The sequence below is a fragment of the Medicago sativa genome, chromosome 4 (genome assembly GCF_051527215.1).
Source record: "Medicago sativa cultivar Bolivia chromosome 4, Bolivia_mono, whole genome shotgun sequence".
In the NCBI taxonomy this organism is placed as follows: Eukaryota; Viridiplantae; Streptophyta; class Magnoliopsida; order Fabales; family Fabaceae; genus Medicago; species Medicago sativa.
The window spans coordinates 62,061,922-62,080,659 of NC_140752.1; the positions used below are offsets into that span (position 1 = coordinate 62,061,922).

General features: G+C 34.6%; 1 protein-coding gene, 1 long non-coding RNA gene and 1 pseudogene across 2 annotated transcripts in view; 2 read left to right on the forward strand and 1 right to left on the reverse strand.

Moving 5' to 3' along the window:
- Nucleotides 1-4,811: 4,811 nt before the first annotated feature.
- Nucleotides 4,812-18,738, forward strand: part of LOC146930484 (uncharacterized) — a 44,386-nt gene continuing 30,459 nt past the window's right edge. The window contains exon 1 of the long non-coding RNA XR_015006414.1: nucleotides 4,812-4,916. This is a non-coding gene — a long non-coding RNA (uncharacterized LOC146930484). The remainder of the gene's footprint in view (nucleotides 4,917-18,738) is intronic.
- Nucleotides 7,983-9,885, forward strand: LOC146930485 (protein INVOLVED IN DE NOVO 2-like; annotated as a pseudogene).
- Nucleotides 10,859-15,603, reverse strand: LOC146930486 (E3 ubiquitin-protein ligase RSL1-like). Its single transcript, XM_085702009.1, has 3 exons — nucleotides 14,864-15,603; nucleotides 12,495-13,264; nucleotides 10,859-11,165 (listed from the first exon to the last, which is right to left on the reverse strand). Exons 1-3 carry the CDS (start codon nucleotides 15,581-15,583, stop codon nucleotides 10,997-10,999), a joined length of 1,659 nt encoding a protein of 552 aa, XP_085558135.1. The 5' UTR covers nucleotides 15,584-15,603; the 3' UTR covers nucleotides 10,859-10,996.

The window sequence follows — 18,738 nt, forward strand, 5'->3', positions numbered from 1 at the left end:
AGAATAGATATCCACTTCCTAGAATTGATGATTTGATGGACCAGCTGGTGGGTGCACGTGTGTTCAGCAAGATTGATTTAAGGTCGGGTTATCATCAGATTAAAGTAAAAGATGAAGATATGCAGAAGACGGCCTTTAGGACGCGATATGGTCATTATGAATATAAGGTGATGCCTTTTGGTGTGAGTAACGCGCCTGGCGTGTTTATGGAGTATATGAATCGCATTTTCCATGCATTTTTGGATCGCTTTGTGGTTGTGTTCATCGATGATATTTTGATTTACTCTAAGACAGAAGAAGAACATGCAGAACATTTGAAAATTGTTTTGCAAGTGCTGAAAGAGAAGAAGTTGTATGCTAAATTGTCCAAGTGTGAATTCTGGTTGGACGAGGTAAGTTTTCTGGGCCATGTTATTTCTAGTAGTGGTATTGCAGTTGATCCATCTAAAGTTGAAGCAGTATCACAATGGGAGACTCCTAAATCGGTTATAGAGATTAGAAGCTTTTTGGGTTTGGCAGGATACTATCGAAGATTTATAGAAGGATTTTCTAAGTTGGCACTTCCGTTAACACAGTTGACGTGTAAAGGTAAAACCTTTGTGTGGGATGTTCATTGTGAGAACAGTTTTAATGAATTGAAGGAGCGTTTGACGACGGCTCCAGTTTTGATTTTGCCAAAACCTGATGAACCTTTTGCAGTGTATTGTGATGCGTCCAAATTGGGCTTAGGCGGTGTACTTATGCAAGATGGTAAAGTTGTTGCTTATGCATCAAGACAGTTGAGAACTCATGAACGAAACTATCCTACTCATGACCTTGAGTTAGCTGCAGTCGTATTTGTCCTTAAGATTTGGAGACATTACTTGTATGGTTCGAGATTTGAGGTGTTTAGTGATCACAAGAGCTTGAAGTATTTGTTTGATCAGAAAGAATTGAATATGCGACAGCGACGGTGGCTCGAATTGTTGAAGGATTATGACTTTAGTTTGAATTACCATCCGGGTAAAGCTAATGTTGTTGCGGATGCCTTAAGTAGGAAGAGTTTACATATGTCTGCTATGATGGTGAAGGAATTTGAGTTACTTGAACAGTTTAGAGATATGAGCTTAGTTTGTGAAATGTCGTCTCGGAGCGTTAAGTTAGGAATGCTGAAAATTGATAACGATTTCTTGAAAAGTATTAGAGATGCACAGAAGGTTGATGTTAAGTTTGTGGACTTGTTGGTTGCTAGTAATCAAACTGAAGATGGTGACTTTAAAGTCGATGATCAAGGTGTGTTGAGGTTCCGAGGTAGGATTTGTATTCCAGACAATGATGAGATAAAAAAGATGATTCTGGAAGAGAGTCATAGGAGTAGCTTGAGCATTCATCCGGGAGCTACAAAGATGTATCATGATTTAAAGAAGCTGTTTTGGTGGTCAGGATTGAAACGTGATGTGGCACAATTTGTGTACTCTTGTTTGATTTGTCAGAAGTCGAAGGTGGAGCATCAGAAACCTGCTGGGTTGATGACACCGTTAGATGTACCAGAATGGAAATGGGATAGTATATCCATGGATTTTGTGACAAGTTTACCGAATACCCCTAAGGGAAATGACGCTATTTGGGTGATTGTTGACAGATTGACGAAGTCGGCACATTTCCTTCCGATTAATATTAGTTTTCCTGTGGCTCAGTTGGCAGAGATTTATATTCGAGACATAGTGAAATTGCACGGTGTTCCTTCAAGCATCGTGTCAGATAGAGATCCAAGATTTACTTCTAGATTTTGGAAGAGTTTGCAAGAGGCTTTAGGCTCTAAGTTGAGATTGAGTTCGGCTTATCATCCTCAAACAGATGGTCAGTCGGAAAGAACGATTCAGTCACTCGAAGACTTGTTGAGAGTTTGTGTACTTGAGCAAGGTGGAACTTGGGATAGTCATCTTCCGTTGATAGAGTTCACTTATAATAACAGCTATCATTCAAGTATTGGGATGGCACCTTTCGAGGCTTTGTATGGTCGGAGGTGTAGGACTCCGTTGTGTTGGTTTGAGACCGGTGAAAGTGTGGTTCTAGGACCAGAAATTGTTCAACAGACTACTGAGAAGGTGAAGATGATTCAAGAGAAGATGAAAGCGTCGCAGAGTCGACAGAAGAGCTACCATGATAAGCGTAAGAAAGACCTTGAGTTTCAAGAGGGAGACCACGTGTTCTTGAGAGTTACTCCAACGACCGGTGTCGGTCGTGCATTGAAGTCAAAGAAATTGACTCCAAAGTTTATTGGTCCTTATCAGATATCCGAGAGAATTGGCACGGTGGCTTATAGAGTTGGCTTACCACCGCATTTATCGAATTTGCACGATGTGTTTCATGTGTCGCAGCTGAGGAAATATGTTCCAGACCCATCCCATGTGATTCAGAGTGATGATGTGCAAGTTAGAGACAACCTTACGGTGGAGACCTTACCCTTGAGGATTGATGATCGCAAGATGAAGACGTTGAGAGGCAAGGAGATACCTCTAGTGAGAGTTGTTTGGAGTGGAACGACTGGTGAAAGCCTGACATGGGAGCTAGAGAGTAAGATGATGGAGTCTTATCCAGAGTTGTTTGCTTGAGGTAAATTTTCGAGGACGAAAATTCTATAAGTTGGGGAGAGTTGTAACGCCCGTCTTAATTATTCGATTATTTAAAAATATATTTATATATATGATTTACGTGATTTTCATGATTGATATGTGTGAATTTTATGATTCATGAAGTTGAGTGGGTTATATGATTTATAACTGCATAATGTGGAGTATTTTGTTGTGGTGAAGTTGCTATGTTGTTATGACTTATTTTATTATTAAATAAAATAAGATTTGATAAATAAAATAAAAATATGAAAAATTGGGCTGTGATGTGAGATGAGCAATTAGTAGTGATAAGAGTAATTAGAAGAGATAAATAGACAACAAAAGTTAGAAAACAGAATACGTACGTTTTTGGAGAAAAAGGGAGAAAAGTCAGAAAAGAGGAGAACTAGAGGGAGAGCTGCGATTCTGCTATTATCAGGAAAGGGTGAGACTAATTTTCATTACTATTAAGGGTATGATTCTATAGGATGAATTTGGCATGATTAGGTTAAGTTTTGGTGAGAATTGGGGATTAGGTTTAAGACCGAATTGGATGATTGAATCATGAAAAGATGTTAGGTTGATGCTAAATTAGTGTACAGAACTTAGTTATACCATAAGATGATAATTAGATGTTGAATTGAGGTTAGAATTAGGAGATTAAGTGAAAAGTTGGAATTTTTAGGTTTCTGGCCGTACTGACATTCATCGCTCGCACCTGCGAGCAAGAACACTCGCATCTGCGAGCTAGAACCCAGAACTCGCAACTGCGAGCAATGCAACTCGCAACTGCGAGTGACCTGTAAGCTCGCAACTGCGAGCAGAATAACTCGCCACTGCGAGTAAATACGTAGGAACCCAGAATGCACACTTTGCTCGCCATTGCGAGTGAAGTTACTCGCAACTGCGAGTTAGGCTGTTAGTTGCCCAAAATTGTCCCGATGCGATCCTTTCGCACGTATAGTCTTGAGCTGACCTTAGAAGTAAGAATGAGGGTGATTTAGAATGTTTCTAGATGTTACAGAAGTCTGTTTAAATGACTGAAATGATTAATAATGTTGCATGAATAATGTTATGATGTTTTTATGATATTTATGTTGATGTAATCCATTTCTTTAATGATGTTGAGATATTCCAACACTGTTATATGTTGTAAATCTGTTGCTGTTCATTGCTGCTGACCTTTAATGTCTTGAGATTGCATGAGTCGGTCTATGTTGCAAGAAATTAAGAAGTTGTCCATGATTATGAGTCGTATGAGTCGTTCATGATGTCGTCTAAGTTGCTGGAAGTTTGAGTCCATTGCATACTCATTAAAGTTGGGGGCTTTAGGCCCGGCAGCCTTTGTGCTCATTAAAGTTGGGGGCTTTAGGCCCGGCAGCCTTTGTGCTCATTAAAGTTGGGGGCTTTAGGCCCGGCAGCCTTTGTGCTCATTAAAGTTGGGGGCTTTAGGCCCGGCAGCCTTTGTGCTCACACGTTGAAGAGCCTATTATGCTCATTTGTTGTTGATTGGTACCACATGCATTTGCATATCAAGAAGTTCATGATGTTAAGTTGTCAAGTTGTTGTTGAGTTGATAGAGTTGCATGGTCTAAGATGAGTTGTGTTGTCGAGTTGATGTTGAGTTGATAGAGTTGCATGGTCAAAGATGAGTTGTGTCGTCAAGCTGAGTGTTAAGTTGATTATGATTTGTGATGAAAATTAGTAATGATATTTGATGATCGTATTGTTATGAAATGAAAAATATACTGATTGTTAATTGTTGATATGTTATTAATGTTTAAGTTGTTAAATGCATTTTATTGGATTATATGCTTAATGTATTGATTATGAAATCTCACCCCTTCTGCGTATATGTTGCCTCGACCGTGGGTAATGTGCAGGTAATAAAGATTAGAGGCGTTCGTGAGTGGACTCCTCAGTCGGTGTCTAGGTGCTCTGATACGTAACGGGATGGGGGCTTGCTTTTACTTCTATTCCTTACGTGTCTCTTTTATGAACTAATTTATGAGATTTTCCAATAAGGCCTGCGTGCCAAGACTTTAAAATGTTAAACTATTTTCCGCTGCAATAGTTTAAGATATTTCATGATGTTGAATTTGAAAGATAATCATTATTATCCATTTTATGATTCGAATGAAGTATGTGACATTCCGTTGTGATCAAAATACTCTGATTTTTAAATGAAATTTTTATGTTGGGAAAACGGGGTGTTACACCACCAATTTTCAAAGGAAAAGTAGATACTGACACGGAAACCAAAGCAATAGAGAGAGAAAGTAAAAAGATAATGTGAGTATGAGAGATAAAGTTGTCACATAGGTTGTCACAAAATGGTTGTTAGAATATCATTTCTCTATTGAATATGACTTCATGGTTGCGATTAGAATGAATAATCAAATCTTTATCAATAACAAAAAGAATGAAGAGTCATATGATCAACTTTATCATTTTTCCTTTTTTTTATAAATTAAAAACAAATGATTTCAATATTCATCACATACAATTGGAACTCTTAGAAATTTGTATTGAAACGTTGGTGTGATTATATGATAAGAAACTTGGCAGATGATAATATTAATTTGAGAACATAAAAATGAAGATATAGAAAAAGTGGGAAAATACTTGAGTGACATAATGTCACCGTGACATTAAATCTGGGCCACACAAAGGTGTTGTGTTGTGTGACCCAGATGTGTTGTATGTGTTGTGTGACCCAGATGTTGTGTGACAATATGTGTTGTGTGGCCCAGATTTAATGTCACGGTGACATTATGTCACCCAAGTGCTTCCCGAAAAAGTGCCACAAAACATAAAGTTTTTGGATAATAAAAAAATTAAGTTTTATTTAATTAATACGGTGTATAATATAAGTTTATTTAAACAGTGCATAGCATTATATAGATAGATATTGCATAACTTAACATCTTTGCATCCTACTAGATCTATTGATCTGGAGTTGTATGAGAAGCAGGCAGAGTAGTAGGAGGAGAGGCAACATTAGCACCAACTTGTTGGTTTTTGGTACAATCTCCAAAAATACAACATAGCAAACATGTGTCTGGTTTCACAGGTTGGTCAAGAAGACCTCGTCCTGCAGCAGAAACATGAATTGCCTTAAGCATAACAACTACAAAGACAATAACACAAGTTGTTTTCTTCATAATTATGCTTTCTATAGATTTAATTTGTTATGTAAGTATGGTATACCATTAACTCAAAAGCACTTCATTTTATATCTTTGTGTTTTTTTTAACCATCACCTACTACCGTGTTAACTTGCACCTGTATGATCATTGAAATAACATGACTTGGACACACAAATATTGTGAATGAGACATTACTTGATTTAATGAGATTAATGTATTTTGTGTTTGTTTATTCGATTTGGTTACGGGGTTCAAGGTTAGCTTTCATAAAAGTTGGGGGATTCACTTGGTTGAGCTAAAAGTTTAAAGGAGTTAAAAGTTAGATGTTTGGGGTTCGAATCCTAACATAAGATAAAATACTAACAAAACAATTAACATACTAACAATTGTCATTCAAAGAAGAAGAAAAAAAACTTTCATAAAAGTTAGTTAGCACCCTTAAAAAAAAGTTAGTGGGTATGTCGTAGGTGTAAATATTAACCAATCTCAGATTGAGAGGCAACACTTGTGTTGAATTGCAAAATTAGAGTTACACTTTTTAAATACTTATATTTTCCAATTGAGGTGATCCTATGAAGGAGTATATATATGTGAAAACTTGTAATTGATGTAGTTAGAAATAGATTATTCACTTGGAGAAGTAAGAATTTATCCATTGAAAATAAAGTGCTCCTCTTAATGTACAAAATAAAAGCGGTCATTTTAAAATTAGTTTATTTTCCCTTCAATGTTCACAATATGTTGTTTGGATCATTTGTAAAATTTGTTATTTGGACAAAATATTTGAATTCTTTTCTCATGATTTCTTTTATTTTTAAAGTAATTAATTTAAATTTATTTTCTTCATAATTTCTTTCATTTTTTAAAGTAATTAAATTTATTCTCTCACAACAAGTTAGGACCAACATTTTGTGATCAAAATATCCATCAAGATAGAACAACGTTTGTATTATGAACAAGAACAGTAATCCATTATATACATACATATTTATTAATTAAAGGGTTAAATATGTTTTTGGTCCCTATAAAATTGGGACCTTTTAAGTTTAGTCCATATTTAATTTTAATAGTTCTTTTAGTCCCTAATTTTTCTGCACTCAGTATTAGTCCCTCCTCAATTCAAATATGTTTAATTTATGCTTAAACTCTTGAGTTTTTGAACAATTTTTTGAATACGTGTTAAGAACATTACTAAAAGCTCCTCTGCAAAAAATTGTCCTAAAATTTGATTTCCAAGTCCAGATTTTGTTAATTTTATCTTTAACTTTTGTTGTTTTAAAAAATTCATATTTAATTCGTTTCATGTTAAAAAATTCTAAATTTTAGTAAATGAAAACCTTTCATAGTGTTCTAAACGTGTCTCAAAAAAATCGTTCAAAAATTTAAGAGTTTAAGGATAATTAAACAAACTTTGTTGTAACATGGACTAAAATTAGAAGTAAATTTTTTTTTTGTAGGGACTAAAAAACATATTAAAATTAAGTAAAGACTAAACTTAGAAGTTCCCAATTTTATAGGGACCAAAAACATATTTAACCCTGAATTAAATACTAGAACCACATGTTTCTCCTCTTAGTATTTCCATTGAATTGGAATCTACAAGCACCATTTGCAATGTTTGTACTATTAGAAGGATAGTATTACCTTATAATTTTTGTGAATTTTGTTATTTTTTTAATGAATTGTCTTTCTGGTTAGATAGTTGGATAAATATTAATTCATGCATGTGGATTTCATCGCAACATGATATTCAACACCACATCATCATTTTTTCAGGTCATTAATTTTAAATGAGGTAAAAATGCAACAAATGTAATATTTGAGGAACCAAAACGTAAAGTTTTATAAGAGGAGACTATTCTCGTGAGACGCTCCTTTCAATTCAAAATCTTCTTTGGCTCTGTTTGGTAAACCACCAAAAAGAGCTTTTAGCTTTTAGCTTATAAGCTTATTTGACAAAAAAAGCTCTGTTTGGTAACACAAAAGCTCTGTTTGGTACAACGAGCTTATAGCTTATTTCAGGAGCTTATAAGCTATTTTTCAGAAGCTACTTTAAGTAGCTTTTGAGCTTATAGCTTTTAGCTTCTCATTTTTTCTTCCATATTTACCCTTATTATTCAAAGCAAAAGCTATCAGCTAATTTTACCAAACACTTCAACTAGCTTATCAGCTAAAAGCTATCAGCTAGCTTATCAGCTATCAGCTAATTTTACCAAAGCCTTGCAGGCACACAATCAATATGAACACACCAACACCTCCGGTTAAGCCTTTGAATCCTCCAAGATATGCTCAAAGTGAAGGCGTAAATTAGGGCAACAAATACAAAAATACAGATGATTCCTATTCTCGGATACAAATTGATGTCATCAAAATAGTTAAGCCATTGAAACTAGGGGATAACATGTAGTGTTTTTTGGTACTTCATATGGATGATATATTTTGAAAATGTTGATGGTACTTGGTCATTTTTATTTGTCATTGCAATTTCATTTTTATACTCTTAAAAGTTATGCGATCATTTTGAAGTTGTTAATATTTACGTTATCCTATTGATTCCAACATTTATTGAAATTAGTAAGTGACAATGTGACATGTCAACATTTTAACATGAGAGCAACCAACCAATCAAATATGAAAATATAATGGCTAATTTGTGTAGTTTTGTGAGACTAAATTGTTAACGGCTCAATTGAGTGTTTAGTCTCGATTTTTTATTTTTATGTGAATTTGTGTAGATTTTATTTTTGGATTGCCGCTAAGAAACTCAAAGGACTCTTATATTGCTTTCTTGTGGCCAAATAGAGGCATGCTCTATCCACATGATTAAGTTTAAAAATACACGCAATTGAAAGTATGGGGGAATTGTGTCTGAAGAGATATCAGTTTCAAGCCACATTGCTGTGAAGAGAATGGGGGAATTTGATGGTGGGCTGTTCCTTGAAGCTATGAAGAAAAAATACATGGAGGATGAAGCTGAAGTAAGAGCTGCAAATATGTGTTCATTGTGGGAACACTATATAAAGGAGGGTATGTTTTTATTTAACTTATCTTCCGTTTATACAAACTCAATACTTTTGTGTGAATTTATTTCTAATGTAAATATTTGTAAAACGGTTTGAAATTCAGTTTTAAACTCATAGTGCTTTGCACTTAGATATATGCATTTTTCATACTAGGAAATTATTGATGATGGGGATAAAAGGCTAAATGAGCTTAAAAGAAGCATTGGTAAAGCGGCATATAATGCAGTGGTGGCAGCTATAAGAGAGTTACATGAATATAATCCTAGTGGCCGATACATAACCTCAGACTCAGAATCATGGAACTATGATGAGAACAGGAGAGCAACTTTGCAAGAGGGAATACAGTTTTTGATGGAAAACTCATTAAATAAACGCAATAGGGGATCAGAAACAATGGGACGGTCTGTTTTTAACTTTATATAATGTTATGTACACAATGTATTTATGTTGATAATGCATCTTTTTCAAGAAATTGAATGTTCTTCAATATGATTAATGCATCTGTTTTAATTACAATGCTATGCTAATAATACACTTTGAATTACAGGAAGGATTATTGATGTGTGATGAATGGAAGACATTAACTCAAGAAAGTGCATAGTTAATGACGAGCTTTTTTGGCATTGCAGCTGGGTCCAACCTTTTGTCTTTACAGCTTAAGTAATTTATGATAATGACAGCTTTTGTATTAATCTCTAGCGTGGGAGAAGATACTCATGTTAAACTTGTATGACGTTGTTTCTGGGTAATGAGCATTTTGGGTCGAGCGTTTATTGGCCTCCATTCATGTCTTTGTGCCAAGACTATGGCCGTTGTCAACTTTTTTTTCTCCCTAAATTATGATCATGACGTTATTTTCTAAGAGTTTAACTTAGAGTAGTGGTAACAAGGTTCGAGAAAGTTCTAACCAATTTTAAGGACTTGTTGCGAGGGCGGGTAATGATGAGAAGGTTCAAATTGTTTGGTTTGCTAGCATGTGTTATGTGGAAGAGGAGAAATAAGAAGGTTTTTAAGAACAGAGAAGGGGTGATTGACACAATAGTGAAAGCTTTCATTCTCCCGATTAACCAATGGTTTTGTTAATCCAAACGAGTGTTTGAGAATTTAATTTTGGTAAAGTTAGGGAAGGTGGTGTGGTAGAAGATTCAAAAAGTTGTGTGAATTGATAATGATTGTCATCAGTCTGAATCAACTATGTTATTTTTCGTTTAGTCGTATGCTACAATGCTTCAATTTCGTGTAGTCAGGTTATCTGATATTTGTTGTAGTTTATCATTTAAATTTGAAACGAGGTTGTTGGCATGATAATGTGTTTGAGGGCTAATGGTTTTTGGTGTAAGCATAATTGTTGACTGCTTCTCGGTCTTCCCCCCAAAATGCAGGGTAGCACCCGCTTCCGGGTAGTGTTTTTTTTACCTAAAATTAGTCAAAATACATTACCAGAAGAAGCACATGTATTTTCGACAAACAAATCAATTTAATTCCTTCACAGTTCACACCAAGAAGGGAAAGACGTAAGACAAAAAGGCCTCGCTCGCAAGATCTACATTCAATACCTCGTTGGAGAGAAAAGGTCCATCGAGTGCACTTGACGACACAAATAATTACGGTGATACTGGAGGCGCCAATGATAGATTGTGTTGTCTTGACTGCCGAGCACACACCCGAGCTCAATGGGATTCTTTTATTACTCAAATTTTCTCTCTCGGCTAGACTAGTGCTGCTGCCAAGCCTTACTTCTTCACCATTTGGTGTCGAAATAAAGTTAAAATTAGAAGAGGAAAAATAAAAGATTAGAGGAAGATGAGATTCAGTTGCATTTTACAATTGTTATTATTTTTATTTTTCATCACGTGCTATCATTCTATTTTTGTTGTGCCCAAACACGACATGCTGTGTCTGTCTATGCAAGATTTCTGACTGGTAGCAAAACTAAATCCCAACCCTGGATTAAATATCATAAAATCCAACGGCTATTAACTAACTTGTGCATTGTGCAAAATCACAATCCCACAAATTTGTGTTGCCTCGAAAAAATTTATTAATCAAACAAACATTTTATCATATTACCATTTGCACTGCGATTTGCCTATTAAATCATATAAACAAACTTTTCCTTTGCAAAAATTCCATCAAAAAATAATACTTTTCCATTGTAAAAATAAAAATAAAAATCTACCAGTAATAATCCAAACCTAGGTCAAGCTAGTCAAGTTGCCAGTTACTTATACTAATAATCTTCATCAGATCTGTAGTCCTCTTCATCAGAACGGTAGTCCTCTTCATCATCATCACGATCTTGTAACCAAATATTGTCCTCTTCCCAAAGTGGACAAGAACATGTTGCTTTTTTATCCCTCCACTCAGCTCCACATTTATAGCAAAATTCGAACCCGCATCTGCAATCAACATATGAGCAAGGTAAACCATGTATAATGATAACATGGACCACAAATGAAATTAGCAACAAGCCAAATGTTGTGATTATAAACACCAATGACTTGCATTGCCATTCATGGAAATCTGTAAACTACTAATGAAAGAACATTATGAACTACTAGCCTGACAACTAGATATATTTTCCTTGTCAAATAATCTTTCCTTAATTTCCATCTTTAATTATAGCAACCTCTTCCTCTCACAATACACATAAAATTTCAAAATAACATTAACACTGTCATAAATCTTAGTTCTATATAGTATAAACAGTAGCGGAGCTGGACCGATTTCTTTGAAGGGGCCAAAATAATTAAATAATACACTCAAAGTTTAAAGGTATACATGATTTCAGTGGCAAAATCTACGGCGGACCACTTCAATAGGTGGGCCAGAACTTGAAAATATCCTGAAACTCCAATGACAATTCAAGGTACCCACCAAAAGTAAAAGGCCACGGTACTCCTTGACCTAATAAGTGAGATGATGACCTGATCAGTATCAATTAGAAAAAACAAGTGAAAATGAACATGAGTGCCTCAACACTCGACTCATATTTGTTTTCCTTTCCTTTTTTCGCATTGGCACCAATCAAATCACTGTCTCACTCATCAAAACAAGGGGTGACATTGAACTTCTTCCAAGGGGCAAAATTGATCGTCATTGGTATTTCGAGTGATTTTTAAGTGTCGGTCAACCGTAGAATCCTTCAATTGCAATAACTAATATATATATATATATATACACATACATACATAAAGTATGGGTCATATTAATTGTTAACCATTGAATACTGGGCACGGTGGTAAAAATCTTCTTTCGAAAAGAGACGTTTTGTTATTTTGAGAGCAACTTTTCCTTATAGTTATGTGTGCAATGGAAATGCAAAAGAAAAATATCATTCAGGATCCAATCGCATGACCTGACTTGCATAAAAATGCTTGACCAAGGATCGCTCTCTGTGAGTTTGTGGTAATATATATGAAACAGTGAACATGTATAACATAACGTGGATGCTATAATAATATGTATATATGATAACCGTTAATAGAAAACATGAGGCTTCCCTGGCTCCCCCTGTTTATAAGAAGCTCCAGTAAGCAAATTAAATCCCAAATAATACTTGCTCATCACATCATATGACTCGGTGCCAGATAACTTGATAAAAAATATGTCTAGAGAGAACTATGCACGCTCCCTGACTTTTTATTTTTAGGAAGAAAGGAAAAAAAAAGAGATTTCTAAAGAATGATTATAACACAATTTAATACAAAGCAAAATTATTAGAGTACCTGCATGTCATGTGGTAGCAACCTTCAGCAAGTTCAATCATATGGTTACACTTCACGCACTGCCTCCAAAGACTCCTTGATGCCAGAGACTTCAACTTAAAATCTTCTGATGGAGGGTTAGGATTCAACCTTTTGTAGGTATAACATGTCATACCACTATGCCACGGAACCTTGCAGCCGAAACAGAAAAGACCATGACATTTTACACATTTCTTGGGCATTGATTGTACAGAGCCCATAAGACTTTTGGAGTAGTCTAAAACTTCAGTTTTTGACATCAATGCAGAGCATCTTGGATAAGGACAGTAAATTTTCTCAGTAACTGGAATTGATGCCTCCAAATTTCGTTGCTGCATGGTTTCAACTAATTTTGAAGTCAAGAATTTCCGGCAACTGTCAACTAGAAGTTCATTCTTGCATCCCTCATGAGGGCATGTTGGCACCATTCCATGGAGCAACTTCACCTCCACATGTTGCCTCATGCAAGACAAGCAATACCTGTGTTGACAGCCATCAACTGAAAAAAATTGACTAACATCACTATCCTCCAAACAAATGACACAAGTTTCATTCAGACTCTTTACACCGCTAGATTCAGCAGGCCTCATGGATTGAGAAACAATTGCATCTCTTGCAAGCTTAAATGCAAATTTCAGATCATGCCTCGCCACAAGCCTTGGACTGCAGTAAGCAAATTTTCTTTGAAGCATATTCACCTCATTAAGTAGTGTAGCGACCTTCGGCTGTTTCGAAGCCCATTTTCCACTTAACTGACCAATAAAACAAGATGTTAAAAACCTCCACAAAAAAAGACAACATTATCACATAGTTATTCATTCCCATCTTAAACACGCATCAATCAAAGTACAATTCAAGCCAAGTGGCATTCCAAGAACACATGCTCCTAACTTATCAATAAGCGTTATAAAATTTAAGAAAACTACAGTTTCTAATTACAACAAATTCTCCAATAAGCATTATAAAGTTTCAAATGAAATCAAGCAAGCCACATTAAAACAAAAACAGTCCTAAAAAATAAAATGGACATAATAGTTAATACAAGTGACAAAAGTCAAATTTCCATATTATAGCAGTTACCGGTTCGAATTATGTACATGGTTATCATTATCTTATGATAGATGTGAGTCATATTTCGATTCAAAACAAAATCAAATCCAATCAACACAAATCACTCTGTATAATTATTTCCAGACATGAATCTCAATTCATTGTCACGAATTGCAGATTTCCAACTTTCACACCTGAACTTTCTGTAGCCAATCACTTATTTTTTTTGTCAACTTTGTATAACCATCCAATTATCTTTTGTCATTTTGATAATCAAATATATTGAGTTTCTTATATAACATATAAAGCTTATGCTTTTGCATACGCAACTTGCTTTTACTTAAAAATATCATGTTTTAATGACCATACATATATTATGGTTCATAATAATTAATAAGATTCAATTCACAATTCTAATTCAAAATACACGTCCTCCAATCCATGGTTTGAATCTCGACTTATGATTAAACAACAACAACCAAGCCTTATCCCACTAAGTTGGATCGGCTACATGGATCAAACAACGCCATAAAGCTCTATCATTTACCATATTTCTATCCAATTCATTAATCTCTAGATCTTTTTATAATTTCTTATAGTTTTTCTAAATCTTCCCTTGCCTCTAGTGATTTGAGTATTCTCCATCTTATCTATTCTTCTTATTACAAAATCTTCAGATCTTCTCTCTACATGTCCAAATCACCTAAGCCTATCTTCCACCATCTTTTCCACTATAGGTGCTACTCCAACTCCCTCTATAATGTTATCATTTATAATCTTACCTCTTCCAGTCTCACTACTCATCCAGCGCAACATCCTCATCTCTACTATTCATAATTTATTTTCATGTTGGTTCTTGACAGCCCAACAATTTGTTCCATATAACATCGTCGGTCTTACACTTATCCAATAAAATTCACCCTTTAACTTGAATGGTACTTTGGTATCATATCAAAAAACATGATACCCTCTTCCATTTCAACCACCCAGCTTGAATTCAATGGTTTACATCTCTGACTTATGATTAAACATGCATTATAAATCATCATCATACTCACATACCAATCTTCTCCCAAACACAACAACACATTCCATTTTTTATTTTATTTTGCACACACAAGGAGGGGGCACTCGAAGCACGGACACCTCTCATTATGTATGTCCAAGTTTAGCATAACAATGTATTAAACTACATTAAACTTTATCCTACAATTAAACTAGGGTGCATGCATAATGAAAGCAAGTATTATCTCTATCAACAATTTATCAACAACTATTCAGAGAGAGCAAGAAGAACTCACATGTTGAAAAAGTGTATAATAATCACCAAAATAAATAACACGCTTCAAATCCAAAGCAATAACAGCATTGAAACCTTCAATCAAAGCCATAAGCTCCACAGCAATTTTCCTACTTTCATTCCCAGCAACAGCCTTAGAAATTTCCAATATCAAATTATCCTCATCATCACAAACAGCAACACCAATCCCAGCCAAAGAAACACTCTCACCTCTCACAACCTCCTCACTCACTAAACCCTTAAAATAAACCCTAACAACTGGACCTTCATCGTTCCGCCTCGTCGAACCCGACGACGTCCCTTCACCAAACGGTTTCTCGAAATTATCCCCCCATTCATCCCAATCCTCCACCGGCATGTTGAAAATCTCGGACGCCATTTTCTGATCATGAATCCGACGGTTGAGATCGTCCTTCTCTTCACGCATTGTTTTTTCGCTTTGTAGCCTGTCGTTCATCTCGATTGCCATTCTTTCGAGTTCTTGTAGCTGGAGAGAGTTAGCGTTGAAAACGGAGTCGGAGATGGATGGGTCTTCGAGAAAGACGGCGGTGGAGGAGGAGGAGGAGGAAGGTTGGTCGATGAGGGAAGCGGAGAGGGCTTCTTGGAGCTGAAGATTGTAAGCGAAATCGAGATCGGATTCCATGGATTCCGCCACCGTGAGTTCGTGGCGTTGCGCCGTTAACAAGAAGTCAAAGTCTTGTTGTTCTTGGGTTGAGTCCATGGACTGTAACTGTTCCCTGTAAAGGGCATTGAGTGAGTGTTATGCTATATATATAGCTTTTCCAAATTGGATTTTATAATTACTTTTCTTGTTGCCTAAAAAAAGCTAAAGTCCCAAATAAAGGGCTGTTTGTTTTATTTTAAATTTTTAAATCTTTTTTGTTTTATTGATTTTTGTTTTTATATTAGGGTCCGTTTGGTTCGAGAGTTTTGGAGGGGAGTGGAGGGGTGGGGAGATTTTTAGTTTGAAGTGTTTGATTCAATTTTTAGAAGGGGAGGGGAGGGAAGGGGATGAGAGCAAATTTTATTGCAGTGCCAAAATTATCTTTAGATTAATTTAAAATCTCAATATTATCCTTATAATTAATAATTAGGTTATATTATCTTTGAAACAACTTTTATTATTATTATTATTATTATTATTATTATTATTATTATTATTAACAACTTTTATTACTACTTGTAACAACCCTATTGCTAATCTATTATTTCATCGTCTACATCGTGTTGTTATCGATTACATCATTTTTTTTTGTTGAGGAAATAGATTACATCGTTATTATTTCGTTACTTTATTATCCTTATTTAATTAAGTTTAAGGTTATTATATTTATTTAATTAAGTTTAAGGGTAAAACAGTAAAATAATTTTAAAATCCCTCCCCTCCCCTTGCGAACCAAACACGTTTTTAATTAAAATATCTTCCCTCCTCTCCCCTCTCATCTCCGTTAAAATTCCTCCCCTCCCCTCCCCTTCGAATTCTCAAACCAAACAGACCCTTAGGCTCCGTTCGATGGTTAAAAATAGTCGTGTGAGCTTAGCTAAGAACAATGCATAATATATGTAAGGTCCAAGGCTTAAATTCCGGACACCACCAAAAAAACGATGGTTAAAAGAGAGTTAGATGGAGATAAACCTTAAAGAGATTTCCACCAAAATATGAACAAAGCCATGGAGTTTGAAAATGGGCACAGGGTGGAGGATTTTAGAGATTGTAGTAGTTTTGAAGACTTTGTAGTCGGCTATGATTTTAGTTTTCTATATTTACATACATATTTTTTTGTAGGTCTAAACTTTATATTTGTGTATATATATATTAAACAATTTATGCTTGAAATAACTTTTGTTTTAATTTAATATTCGTCTTTTTAAAAAATTGAAATTTAACTTTTTTTGACTTTTTTTTTAATTATGTGATTCAAACAAACGACATGAATTTAACTTTATACAAGTCAAACTCGAGCTAAAAAAGATTTGTCTCAAATTCGAATTGAGTTTTAAGCTAAACAAATTCTTATCCAGTCAAGCTCAAAAGAGACTCATTTTTAGCTCTACTTCTGATGCATATCTACGATAGAAGGTTTTCTTGGGAATTCTAAAGGGTCTGTGAGCATATTAAGGGGGGCTAACACAACAAATTCTTGTGTAACATTTTTGCCCTGCGAATTCTTTAGGACCTAGACATATTTCCCCAAGTTTTAGTTTTTTTTTTTTTGTAACAAAATTATAGTTTCCGCTTGTTTATTTCTTTTGAAATCGATACCCTTTACATGTAAATACACATAGACAAATCTATTGAATTGAATATGACCATAATGATTGACAAACACAATCACTTAATCTCTCAAAAAGATTTAACATTGTTGCATTCTTAGAGTTGATTTGAACTCATAACTTTGGTTAAACTAAAAGAAATCGTTTATCATCTCATCCAAGTATTTTGAATTTAGTTTGCCTTTGTTAATTATGAATATCAATATTATTTTTAGACATTCTTTTAATACTTTTTATTTGAGGGATTTAATACATTCTTTTATTGTTGGACTAATTTCGTGTAAATTTCCATTGGAACGGGAGAAAACTACAATGTGTTAGTAAGATGTACGAGGAAAAATTGTTTCAATACTATTTTCAAATAACATACCAATCCTATATAGATGCAAGAGCATCTCTAATAGGAGATGTTTTGTGTGATAGAATGTAGAACTCATCCGCTACCCTTATAATAAAAATGATTGCTATTGAGATGCAATTGCATTCTTTATTCAAGTTCTTTCATCATATTTCAGCTATAAAATTAGGAAAATGCCAAAATTGGGGCATTGGTTAAGATAATAAAAATAGAAATATTGTATTGGAAAATGGTAAAAAGTAATGAATTTAACTTTTTAAAAGTCAAAATATTATTGAATCCAATGTAAACATATGACTTTTGATTTCCTTAACAAATGCTCTAGGGACATTTGTTAGCATAACCCATAAAATTAATACATGATTTAATGTTAAAATAGAGTGATTTTTTAAGAGTTGTTGGGTTGGAGTAAAAATGTGTTTATTAGACATTAAAATTAAAAATGAAGTGAAGATGTTGGGTTGGAGTAAAGATGTGTTTATTAGACATTAAAATTTAAAATGAAGTGAAGATGTGAGGTGTACGTGAAATGACGACTTAAACCACCTCTTAATAAGAGCACCATTGAAGATGCTATAACACTAATTATCGGAGATGCTCTTAACACTAATCGAAGAGTAAATTGTGCTCACCTCCCTCAGGTTTTATTAAAAGACACTCACACCCCTTTAGTTTGGAAAAAACATTAACCACCCTTAATTATTTCATGATTAAGGCACTTTCCCCTTAGACATTAAAGTCTGTTACTTTTGACAGTGCAAACTACAAACAACAATCTTTCCCTTCATCTTCATTAAGGATTTGTTAAACCCAAGCCAATTTCAATATTTTTTTTTTTATCTAAACCGATTTGATTGAGGATTGCTCAAAATTGTGAATATAGATAAATTATGTGTTCCTATCCTCAATGACATTGTGAATGTGTACTTTATTCTGGAAAAATTTTACATAATGGATTTTGTTATTAATAATGTCGTTAACAATGTTCACCATCAATTTTTTTCACACTCAATTCCTTCCACCGTTTCATTTGTTACAACAATACATCAACCACATTTTCAACGAATCACGTAACAATGGTAGAAAAAAAACATCCAGTGACCATGAATGAAGATGAAGGGAAAGGTTGTTGGTTTGCACTGTCAAAAGTAACTAACTTGGTGTATAGAGAGAAAAGACCTCAATCATGAAATAATTAAGGGAGGTTAATGTTTTTTCTAAACTAAAGGAGGTGTGAGTGTCTT